Genomic DNA, 11744 nt, shown 5'->3' with positions numbered 1-11744 from the left:
AAAAGGAATGCCTGAAACTGGTGATCCAGGGAACAAGGCGTGTGACAGACATGACCTCACTGCAAGAAGAGACTGTAAAGGACAATTTGAAACAGAAACGGTGTGCAGGAAATGTCCCACAGCATGAAATGATAATGAATTCCTAGAATCTCCTGGACGTGTATAAAAGAGTAAGGTCGCACGAGTGAAGAACCCAGGACAGGGGTGGCTGGAGGAGCCCAGGGCACCGTAGCGTTAAAAAAGTAAGGTTAAGACCGAAACATACATGCTGACAACGTCCATCCTGGGACAAACAAGCCACGCGCAGATGATTCCCTGCACCCCATGATTTCTGGCCCTTTTTTCTCAACACTATAATGTCAGATGGGGTGCGTCCTTAGGATGTGCGAGGATTCACTGCCCTCCCGCACCCGACTTTTCAAGCCGCTTCCGTCCATTAGCCGTACACACAAACGATCTGTATTGAGCCGAAGTGACTAGTTAACATACTGAAACGAGATTTTCCCGTAATCTCTAATACACAACCACCCAATCTGGCGGTGCTATGAAGAAGCTGGCGCTGAGAACAGCACAGCGCGGTCGGCGCACAAGTACCAGCCAGTTAAAGAGGGCTGATTTAAGGCGAATCCCTGAGCGCCTCCAGATGACATTAGCATGTCAAACAGTGAATAACACATGATGCGCGTCCCCTTCATGTCGTCATGTGCTGCGTGTGTTGCTGAATCATTTAGCATGGTTTACCCTCCCAACCATACGCGGCCGGCATTATTAAATCATGATAAAGATGATTCGTTTAAGCAACGACCTCCAGAGAAAAAAAAGGTGCAGCGAAGGGCACAGACTGCAAGACTACAAACTGCGGGCCACAATAGTGAAAGGCGAGGTTGCTTCTATTACTGGCTGGCTGACGGTGACATTTGCTACGTATCAAATAAGGACCCCGTTTCTGCACCCCCCACCCCTGCGGAGCAAATCCATTTCCTCCCGTGATTAATTTCATTGTTGCCTCGGATATTATTATTCACCTATTCCGCCCGCACGGCAGCTGAGTTCCGGCTGCTGTTTAGAATTCTGCTTGGGTTTATATTCAGGACCCCAGAGTAATAAGATACAGGGGCATTTCTGTGTCTCGCCGGCACCCAAAACATTACTTTAAAAGCGCCTTATTACGGAAGCACAATGCGCCATCCCGCTACGTGGCACGGCAGTTCATCGCGCCAGAGCCCAGGTGCGATGGCATTATTCAAGATGATTAGCAGTGGGCTAAACCAATTCCCAGAATGCCACCAAGCTAATCCAACCCGCGCTTAAAAAAACCAAACAAAAAGGCCACGCTCGAGTCAATTCCGTCCTCGTATGACGGAAAGGCGCCGACACCTGTGGGCTCCCCGCGGGTTCATTCCACCCCAATTTGTCACCGATGCCTGTAATTGGGGAGAAACGAGTCCGCAGAGGAACGGCGAGACGAAAAAGGGCGCACGGCCGAGCGTGCGAGAGTACCCGCCAGCGGCGGGACGGCCGATGTTCTTCCCCGCAGCCGCGGTGTAAACATCTGTCGGCGTTGCAGGCCGCACGCTTTAAAAACCCTGCCCGAAGAATGAATCAATAAATGCTGATCACACACACACACACACACACACACACACACACTTCTATGGCCACAAGACATCGGCCCTTCCCCCCGAAAAAGCAGGCTTATTAGTGCTCAGGCCTGAGAGACCCGCGTGGCGCCCCTTTTTCAATTTCCTGCTCCAGTGCCCTCCCCGCAGGCAGGCGCGGTCCCCGTTCCTGCCACCCACACCTGGCAGCCTCGGCAGCAGAAGGGGTCAACTCCGACGTCCACTTCGGGGACGCGTCATTCTTCATATTTCCCGATGGCCTCCGAGGGGGGCGTCCCTTCTCCTCCCGTCCGCTCCTTAAGCGCGCTTGACAGGCTGCTTCTGGACAGGCCCAGTGGTCCCCGAGGGGACAATATGCAGTAGGCCTGTTCCACGCAGGGGAGATCAGGCGCTCTTCCCATCATTACCACAACTTGGTGTCTGACTTTGATTCTGCAGCCCGCGGTTGCATCAGATTATGTGCTGACTGAGCTGGCTTCCCTAATTCACAGCTTTACTTGATACTACATGATGTCACGAGGACACTGGCGTCCAGACATTGCTCCAGATTACATCAGTGGCGGTTTAACTCACACTGGCTGCTGCACGGCGAGGAAGTGACCCGATCCAGAAGATGAATTAAACGACAAACGTACATTCGATGGTACCGCAACTGTGATTATTTAGTAAAAGGATGTACAATGGCCCACCTAAGACTGATTTATTTGAATAATATATAAATATTAAACATATCTAATTTACATAATGTCATCCGCTCCACAAGGGAGGACAGGCGTCGTGCCAAGAAGTGATCATCTGCCAAAAAATGGTTGCCAATATTTTTTTGTGAAATTTTTACATAAAAAAAATGATTGTAATCTGGCTCACAGTTATAAGGATTATAAGGATATTAAACTTACTTAAATACTGCAATCACATAACCGCGGTAGGAAGATAAACCGATGATTATTTGAAAGTTATGAACATTAGGCTGCCGGTGTAAATTACTGGGTGATGCAGCAACTCTGCCTCTTTAATGCCACTTGGATCACGGTTCAAGCCCAATAACGCATCTCCTCTGCCGCCCCCAGCCCCTACCGGAAGAAGAACTTCGCCATGGGTTCTGTTCGCCGGGGCTCTCTTGGTTTATTAACGTCATGCTTGATTTTTTTTCTTTGCTGGCACTGCATCGCCTGTTTTTTTTTGCATCCGTTTAACTTGTGAATTTATGGGTCAGCCTGTCGATGTGCCTTTTTTTTGTAGAGACAACAGGCTACTGCACGGTGAATGGGTTTAAAAAAAGGATGAAAATAAGGTCTGTCTTGCATCAGAACATTTCCTCATTTCACAAAAACGTGTCAAACTAGAGCGACAGAGTAAAAAGTTTTAGCTTGATTGTCGGTCCTGCTGGTAAGGAAACGGACCCGTAATCAGGTCCCCACACGCTGCCCCTCGGCGCCTTTCATAGCTGCCCACTGCTCACTAAGGGTGATGGTTATTTTCACAAGCTGATCATCAGCGAAACACCAAATTAGGTTTACGAACTAACCTGAGCATGGCACTAACAGGTAACACACACACCAACACGAAACATTGATCTATTTACATCTCACCCACACGTTACTATGGGCCAGTGGTGGCCTAGCGGTCCAGGAAACGGCCCCGTAATCAGAAGGTTGCCGGTTCGAATCCCGATCCGCTGAGGTGCAAAGCACCGTCCCCGCACACTGCTCCCCAGGCGCCTGTCATGCCGGTCAACTTTTACTTGAGTACATTTGTGAATTAAAAACTCTTAAAAGCTTCAATATTCTGTCACTGCTAAGAAGTCAGATGGAAGAAGGTTTAATCGACTGAAATTTTTAGCCAAAATTCAACAGTTTTAAATAAATCTTGTTTTATAATTGGATCGTTTTTTGTTTTTTTTTTACTTTAATTATGCTCCCAAAAAAGGGAGATTGGGGTGTTCTAAAACATTTGACAAGTAGTGTCTTTATTCTTTATTCAAAGCTTGCAACTATAACAATTTCAGTTCTCCTATGACTGTGACCTGACCATGATTCCAGAAGAGCATTTGTGAGATCAGGCACTGATGTTTGAGGAGAAGAACTGGCTCAAAGGTATCTGCTCGAATTCTCCCCCAAGGAGTCTGATCAGGTTGTAGTTCCTCTTTCAAGGTCCTCCAAGTTGCTCACCCATGTCTTTATGGACCATACTTTGTGTTCTGGTGCACACAAAGTTGGGAGCATGAAGTTGTCCAAAATCTCTTGGTATGCTGAAGCGTTCAGAGTTCCTTTTACTGGAACTAAGGGGACTAAGTCATGGTACACCATAAACCCCCCTCCACTAAAATACACTTGGAACAATGCAGTCAGGCAAGTACTGTTCTCCTGGAATCTGGCAAACACAGAATTATCCATCTAATGTCATTCGTCACTCCAGGAACACATCTCCACAGCTTTAGTGTCCAGTGGCAGAATGATGTAAAGATTGGATGCATGTACTGTATTCAGTCATGAGAAGTCATGTGATAATGGCACTAACAGTTGACTGTTGGTCGGGAAGCTGAACAGAGGGCAGGCGGTGGAGGAATGGACGAGATGCGGCAATACAGGGTATGTAGGTGTGTGTGAGTTTTATTTTACTTGGCAAATTACACTGAAACCCTACTGCTGTACCACCCTCCTTTAACTATGAATGAGGTGGGAAAGCCCTCAGGTCAACGGAATCACCAATCACTTCATTCTGTGAAAACTGTAAGTGGATTCAGATCTTCAGGACTGTTTTAAACTGTCAGATAAAATCTGTGCTCAGACGTGTTGCACTCATCTACAAGTTTGGCAATCTTACTGAGCTTTAGAACTTTAGAAGTAGAAGTAATATAATTTTTTGCAGCTCTACTAATAGTAATTTGAGGAAAATGACACACATGCTTTTGCTCACCTTGCAGAACAACATCTTCCATTTGGAAGATTATTACATAACTCACCGGTTTGAGATATTGTGTCAGTACAGGCAGAAATGAATGTGAAAGATATGAGAGTCTGTCTCAGTAGGACAGGCTTAAGCCCGTTTTTAATGTGCATATTCACAAAAGAAATTTGAGCCCGAAGAACGCTTTTAAATGAGTTGGCTATTTCACACGCCTTGGTGGGAGTATATAGCCCTCTGCAATGGACTTCATTTGTATTCTGGAACCGGAGCCGGAGTTGGGCCTCCTAAAACTTTGACATTACTTTGAATCTTTTCAGTTTTAATCTTCTTCAATATTACCATGCCGTTTAAATCAAGTACAAATAATTGCACAATGTCTAAAATGACTGCTGAGGTGAAAAAAGTGCATTCTGTAGAGAGGCTCAGCACTTTAGAGGAACAGCCAGGGACACGTTTCCCGATTGGCTGGCGGGGCAGTGACTCTCCAAACACAGCCTTTCTGTGTCAGCTGAATTGAGCGCCTTTGTCAGTTCCGGTGGCCACTTCAGGCGCTGAAGAGCGTCAAGAGGATTCTATCGGTGATGCTTATCTGCTCTCTCCCATAACATACAATTTGCTCGGATAATAAGATCAGATTCGCTGCTATGTTTTACAAAAGTGGAGAAAATAATGCGCTTTTGTTGAGCAAATATTGTCCAAAGTCAAGAGGGAAAAGTAACTCTGTCAGCACAAATCTAATGGAGGTGACTGCAAGCTGCATTCTGGAACAAGAGCAATGAAGAAGCTTGGTAAATTTACACAAAAATGTCAAACCTGTACTCTCTACTACTTACTGCTTGTTATTCACACACTCTGCATATGCTTGCACTGCAAACACAAATCAGCAAGCAATGGAAATTTGCAAACACATATATAATATATACAGTATATAAAACAGAGAGAGACAGACGTGATCATTTTAAATCCGACATCAATATATAAGTGTAGCTAAAAAGACACTGAAAGCTAAAAGATTCAGACATTCCTGAACTGTAGACCGTAGATAAAACCTATTTGCTAATACACTGTTAAGATGTGCTCAGTTATGTTGTCTATCCATCCATCCATCCATCCATCCATCCATCTTCATCTGCTTGTCCGAGATCAGGTCGCAGATCCAGGAGGATGCCCAGACTTCCCTCTGCCCAGCCACTTGCAGCTCCTCTGGGGGGATCCCAAGAGACATAGTCCCTCCAGCATGTCCTGGGTCTTCCCCAGTGTCCCTTCTGGTGGGAGGCATCCAAGAAGAGCCACTTCACCTGGCTCTGAGTAGCTGAGTAGACTTTACCGGGGAGGCTGAGGGGTGTGATCCCTCTATAATAAAAACACTTCTTACAGTGGGGGACCACCACCCCTCTTTGCCAATCAAGAGTCACTGTTCCAGATGTTCATGCAATGTTGCAGAGGCGTGCCAACCATGACAGTAACTCTGGGCGGATCTCGTCCACGTCCCCAGGTCTCATTAGAAGGCATGGAATTAAGGGGTTCTTCGCATTACTCTCCCCACTGACCCACAGCGTCCCGAGTCGTGGTCAGCAGCGCACCATCCCCACTATACACCGTGGTGACTCTGCACTGCTTTCCCCTCCTGAGACAGTGGATGGTGGACCAGAATCTCTTCAACTCGTCTGGAAGTCATTCTCCATGGCCTCACCAAACTTCTCCTACGTTCATTTTTTTTTTTTTTTGCCAAGTTTTGCCCCAATGAAGAGACAACCTATAATGCAGCCTCTCCAAAAGGGCAGGTATTATGCGGATCTGTGGTATGAGGATCAATGGTGGTCCAGCTAAAGACACATTAATGTGCAAGAAAGGCTCACTGTGGTGGGTACAAAGTGAAATCAAATATTCCTTATTCCATAATCTACTAAAATATTTTTAGTTTTGATTTGTAAATCCTGAAAACAGAAATAAAAAGCTGCTCATTATAAACCCTAATTCAAATGAAGTTGGGACTGATTAGTCCACATTTCAAATAGTTTTTGGAAATCCAGGCCAAAGAGGAAAAGGACCATCCAGATTGTTGCCAGCGCAAAGTTGAAAAGCCTCTGTGATGGTACCACACGACATGGGCACCATTAATGCTGAAAGCAACATTCGCTGCTATCCAAGAAACGCCTCTTTCAGGGACGTCCCAGCTTGTTTATGTTACAACAGTGTGGCTTCGTAGTAAAAAGAGTTACTGCAGTCCAGACCTTTCTCTCATTGGAGACCCTGCACTGTTGAGCAACTGAAGTTGTACATCAAGTAAGAATGGGAATGGGAATGAATTCCACCTACACAGCTTCAACCACTAGTGTCCTCAGTTCCCAAACGCATATTATGTATTGTTAAAAGGCGATGTAACACAGTGGTAAACATGTCCTGTCACATCTTTTTTTGAACATGTTGCAGGCATCAAATTCAAAATGAGAAAAAAATTGATATCTAGATTAGATATCTTGTCGTTGTAGTGTATTCAATTGAATATAGGTTGAAAAGGACTTCCAAGGAATTGCATTGTATTCTGTTTTTATTGATGTTTTACAATGAACGTCCCAACTTCATTGGAATTGGGGTTGCAGTAGGGCTCCAGATATAATGTGGGCAACCCAGCCACTGGGGATGCATGTGACATGGTGCTGGTAAATGGGGTCGCATCTGCAAAGTCAGATGTCTGGACAACAAGACCGGTCGATCCGCTGTGACAGGAGAATCCAAAGGAAGAAGAAGATGAGAAACAAAGTTGGTATGTAGCAATACAGTGCTCAATTTTCATAAAAATGCACAGAAACTAGCAGCGTTAATTAAAAAGAAACATGCAGCACCATTCTCTTCTAATTCCTTCCCTTGCTGCTCCATTTTTCCTGTTCTCAGGACATAAAAGAATTTTTGCTGACTGCGTACACGCCTTCATGGGAACGGTTCTTTCTGCAGGCACTGGCTTCTTTCAGGAGAATAACACGCCCCGACAGACTACAAAAACGGTTTGGAATGGTTATGGGGAGAATGAAGGAAAAAAAAAATAGTTCAGTGTGTCGAGTGGCAATACGTTGCCTCCAAATTGCACAGATTTCAGCTGGGTTTAGCATCTGTGAGATGTGCTGGAAGGAACTGCCAGATATACCAGAACATCTTTAGAGGTCTTATGGATTTGGAGGGGCCTTCACAATGTCCGGTGGCAAGTTTTAATGTTGGAGATGATCGGTGTGTGTTGACCTTCTCTTTTTAAGATCATGTTAGCTGTTGCAAATGAGCGTTATGTTCACTTTCGGATTCCTGCAGTTTCGTAATCCTTTCAGTTGCCAGCTCACTTGTAGGGATAACGTCTCTATTCAATTTGCCACATGCACCCCTCACTCATTGAAATGTTGACTAATTTACATGTTTAAAATTCCCTTTCCATAATTGACTCCGTTACTTGATCAGGGAAAAAAATCTTAATTAGAATAAAACCATTTTTATTTGTTTCAAGGCATGACTCGCCAAGCTCTGTTTTTTTTGCACATCTTCCCTCCACACATCCAACTTCTTCTAAACAGCAATCTATTGCCCGTACAGCCCCGGTCCTGTACCATCAGGCGCCGAGGCCTGTGCGCATGCGCAGTACCCCTCTCCCGTCCCAGGCTGCAGCTTCGGTCAACTTGTTCCTTGGCTGTTGCATCATCGGCGCGACTGAACTTCGAGCCGAAGCGCAGCCGCCCACGAAGCGCGCTGCTCGTTTACAAGTGTGCGCCGAGCCTCGCACCGGTTCTTTATTTCGGCTCGGGGGGTAAAACATGGCGGCGTTGAAGTTCTGCGCCAATATCTCGTGGCTGTTCACGGAGATGGGCGACTTCCCGCAGCGGATCCGGGCGGCCGCGGCCGCGGGCTTCCGCGCCGTGGAGGCGGCGTGGCTGTACGACTGCGACGCGGAGGAGCTGCGCCAGGCGCTGCGGCGCACCGGAGTGGAGCTAGTGCTCCTCAACACTCCTCCGGGTGAGACGGGCGGGCGTTTCCTCCGCGGACGCTACTCACTGTTATCCGGGTACCGCGGGGCGCAGCGGCCGGCCAATCAGAAGCGAGGTGAACGCCCCCCTATTAGTAATCCGGGCGACCCGATTTGGACTGCGCATGCGTACTCCGAAAGCCACCATGGTACGGCCTAAACCTCACCCTGGATTTCTGGCTGAGTTTCCGAATGAATGAATGAACAGAACAGCTGATTGGTCAGTCAAGTGTCGAGTGTAATTTAGGAAAAGAAAAATTATAAAAGAAAAACAAACCAAAGAATGTGCTTTTAACCATCACTCTTGGTGAGCAGTGGGCAGCCATGAAAGGCGCCCGGGGAGCAGCGTGTGGGGACGGTACCTTAATCAGTGGCAACGGTTCGGGACTCGAACCGGCAACCTTTGGATTACCCACTAGGCCAACCACTGCCCCCTTTTCGGCCCTCTTTCTCTAATTTTATGGCACGGTTCTAACTAAATCTGAGCCATCGTCGCATTTCAGGCAAGGTCGTCACAAATGAAACGCGGGCGCTTTTGTGTCCTGTGAAGTCCCCTGAAATATGAAATATCCCTGTAAAGCGGGGAGTATAATTACGGCATTTATCAGACGCCCTTATCCTTAGCAACTTACAATCAGTAGTTACAGGGAAAGTCCTGGGGACACTCAGGGTTAAGGGACACAATGGTAGTAAGTGGAGTTTAAACCTGGGTCTTCTGGTTCATAGGTGAGTGTGTTACCGGCTTGGCTACTACCACCCTATCCCCGAAAAAATGTCGTTTTTGTCTGTTGTGAAGGGGACATGAAGAGCGGGGACCTTGGCCTGGCTGCGGTGCCTGGCAGGGAGCAGGAGTTCCGGAAAGGCCTGGATCTGGCCGTGAAGTACGCCAAAGCTCTGGACTGTAGGAGGTAGCGGAATCGTCCCGTCCTTCATGCTCAGCTTATCGGGGGAAGCCAGTAATGCCACCACACACTGCAAGTGCATCTTAAAGAGTGCGGTGACCCCTTCCATATTACATCGACCGTCTTTTATTGACCATTTTCAGAGCCAGTTGCTCTATTGAATGTACTCGGCCAACCGAGGTCTGCTGAGCAGTCGGGATGGATTTACAGCGGGTCCCTTTGTATTGGGTGCATGTGGCGGACATTTTGATGATTTTTGGAGGCATAACCTGAACTTGTGTTTTTTTTGTGCACCTTTGCTTCTAACTTGAGAGACTCGTGTGTCACCAGGATCCACTTGATGGCCGGGAGGATACCTGTGGGGGCGGACTACGCCGCTGTTGCCATGGAGATGGAGGCCACCTTTGTGCAGAACCTGAAACACGCTGCAAACGTCCTCTCAAAGGTGACCCTCTTCCTCGTTCTTGGTGCCAAGGCGGATTTGCCATTAATGCGGACGCCTCCATGTTTTACAGCTTTATGCATCCGTGGACGAAAAAATACACGAGGAAATAAAAAATTCTTTGCATGTGACGGGAACAGAGTCCCCTGCGCTTTTATGTGATTACATGGAAGCGGATGCTCATGTGCTCTTTATTTTGTGAGAATGAGAAGATGACTGCCCCCCCACGTTGAGATGTGCATGTACTTGGAGTTTAGCATGGTGAGCACTCTTCACACCGCCTTTTTCCGTTCCCCTCTTAGGAAGGGATTCTCGGCCTGATCGAGCCCATCAACACCAGGATCACGGATCCACTGTATTTCCTGCACTCTCCACACCAGGGTAAAGCCTGTTTGATTGAGGAGATATCCTGAAGCCAGCGCAGAACATGCAGGGTTATTTGACAAAGGGATAAAAAGCCCTTCACACTGTTGTCTAAAGAATGTGTGTGTGAGTGTGTGTGTGTGTGTGTGTTTTCATCTTAGCGGCCGACATCCTTCAGAAAGTGGGCCACTCCGCCATTAAACTGCAGATGGTGAGTGCGTTGTCATATGTTACTAGACAGTTACAAACACGTAAAGAACATCGGGGTCTACTCGGGGTACATAAAGCAGCTTCCATTAGCAGTTGCTCCACGAGTTGCTGTACGAGTTGCTGACAGAGCGCAGAGCACATTAACCGCCCTGCCGCTCGTACGTTTGTTGACAGGCAGCTGGGGTAAAACCGTAGTATATTTTTTCTGAATGGCCGCTCGCAGCAGCTTTGGGCCGCCACGGTGAAGTGTGATGAAAAGGCGAGTGGAGAACCACGCTCCGAGACGCTTCTCTTAAATCACTGCAAAATGTCAAAATCCCCGGGAGAGTGCTGACGGGGGCCATTCTGTGTTCCCCGAGCACAGGACGTGTTTCACTGGCAGATAATGGACGGGAACTTGTCTCGGAACATCCGGAAGTACTTCCCCATCATAGGCAAGTGCAACTTAACCAACGTAAGTCATTGGGGTCAGAAGGTCGGGATCTTTTTTACGTGGCCGAATGTGTTTGTTGGTAAACACAGGTGTGTGTGTGTGTGTGTGTGTGTGTGTGTGTGTGTGTGAGAGAGAACCGCCCGACAGCAGGAGCGGTAATGACCGCGGGGGACGCCGAGTCACGGCCTGATTGTCTGGCCGCTCCGCAGGTCACGTTCAGGTAGCGCAGGTGCCAGGTCGTAATGAGCCGGACGCCGCCGGGGAGCTGAACTTCCCGTACCTCTTCAGCCTGCTGGAGGAGCTCGGCTACCAGGGCTACATCGGCTGCGAATACAAACCGGCGGGTGAGCGGACGAGCCGGCCTCCACCGACAGCTCATTTCCACTTTCCCATCTTTGAATAATAAAACCGCGATTAAATTGTTGTTCGAATACGGAGTAGCTCGCGGTAACTGCCGACAATTGGTTCTTTCAGTTAGAGGAGACGGCCTCTCGTGAAACTGTTCGGGGCCGATCATTGTAATTCGGCGAGGAATCGGCATCTGGCTGGTTTTGTTTGTCTCGGCAGGCTCCACGGACGCAGGTTTAAAGTGGATACAGGCGTACTGGAACTCGCACGCGTGATGGCGGCATCCGGAGCTGTGGGAACAACGCCAATCATGAGTTTGCAGTTGAAAGGATGTCTAAAGATTTGCTTTCCATGTCGCGTTTTCCCCGCTGTATCAATAAAATCAAAAGAGTCCACGTCTACATCCATTTTTATTCTGAGCACATAGGAAAAGTGGGCCGAGTTTGAAATTTGTAATTTTGCCATTTGTCAATTGTCACTTATACATGCGGTAGCGTGACGGCAGCCGAAG

The 11744-nt window shown here is 47.6% G+C and overlaps 1 protein-coding gene across 4 annotated transcripts; it reads left to right on the top strand.

Annotated features, from left to right (window-relative positions):
• The first annotated feature begins 8150 nt into the window (after window positions 1-8150).
• On the top strand, window positions 8151-11634 carry hyi (hydroxypyruvate isomerase). 4 transcript variants are annotated; one of them, XR_003751612.1, is made up of 8 exons: window positions 8151-8525; window positions 9332-9443; window positions 9768-9882; window positions 10182-10260; window positions 10404-10453; window positions 10817-11000; window positions 11033-11229; window positions 11453-11589. XR_003751612.1 is itself a non-coding variant. In XM_028999999.1 (8 exons), exons 1-8 carry the CDS (start codon window positions 8327-8329, stop codon window positions 11506-11508), a joined length of 816 nt encoding a protein of 271 aa, XP_028855832.1. In that variant the 5' UTR covers window positions 8151-8326; the 3' UTR covers window positions 11509-11634. The 4 variants fall into 4 exon arrangements, 3 of the variants coding, with proteins under 3 accessions (XP_028855832.1, XP_028855831.1, XP_028855833.1); XM_028999999.1 differs by having other exon boundaries at window positions 10817-10886; window positions 11095-11229; window positions 11453-11634; XM_028999998.1 differs by lacking the exon at window positions 11453-11589 and having other exon boundaries at window positions 10817-10886; window positions 11095-11413.
• The last annotated feature ends 110 nt before the right edge of the window (window positions 11635-11744 follow it).

This window comes from Denticeps clupeoides, chromosome 13 (genome assembly GCF_900700375.1).
Source record: "Denticeps clupeoides chromosome 13, fDenClu1.1, whole genome shotgun sequence".
In the NCBI taxonomy this organism is placed as follows: Eukaryota; Metazoa; Chordata; class Actinopteri; order Clupeiformes; family Denticipitidae; genus Denticeps; species Denticeps clupeoides.
Note: the sequence above shows the minus strand (reverse complement) of the source record. Positions and strands in the feature narration are given on the sequence as shown.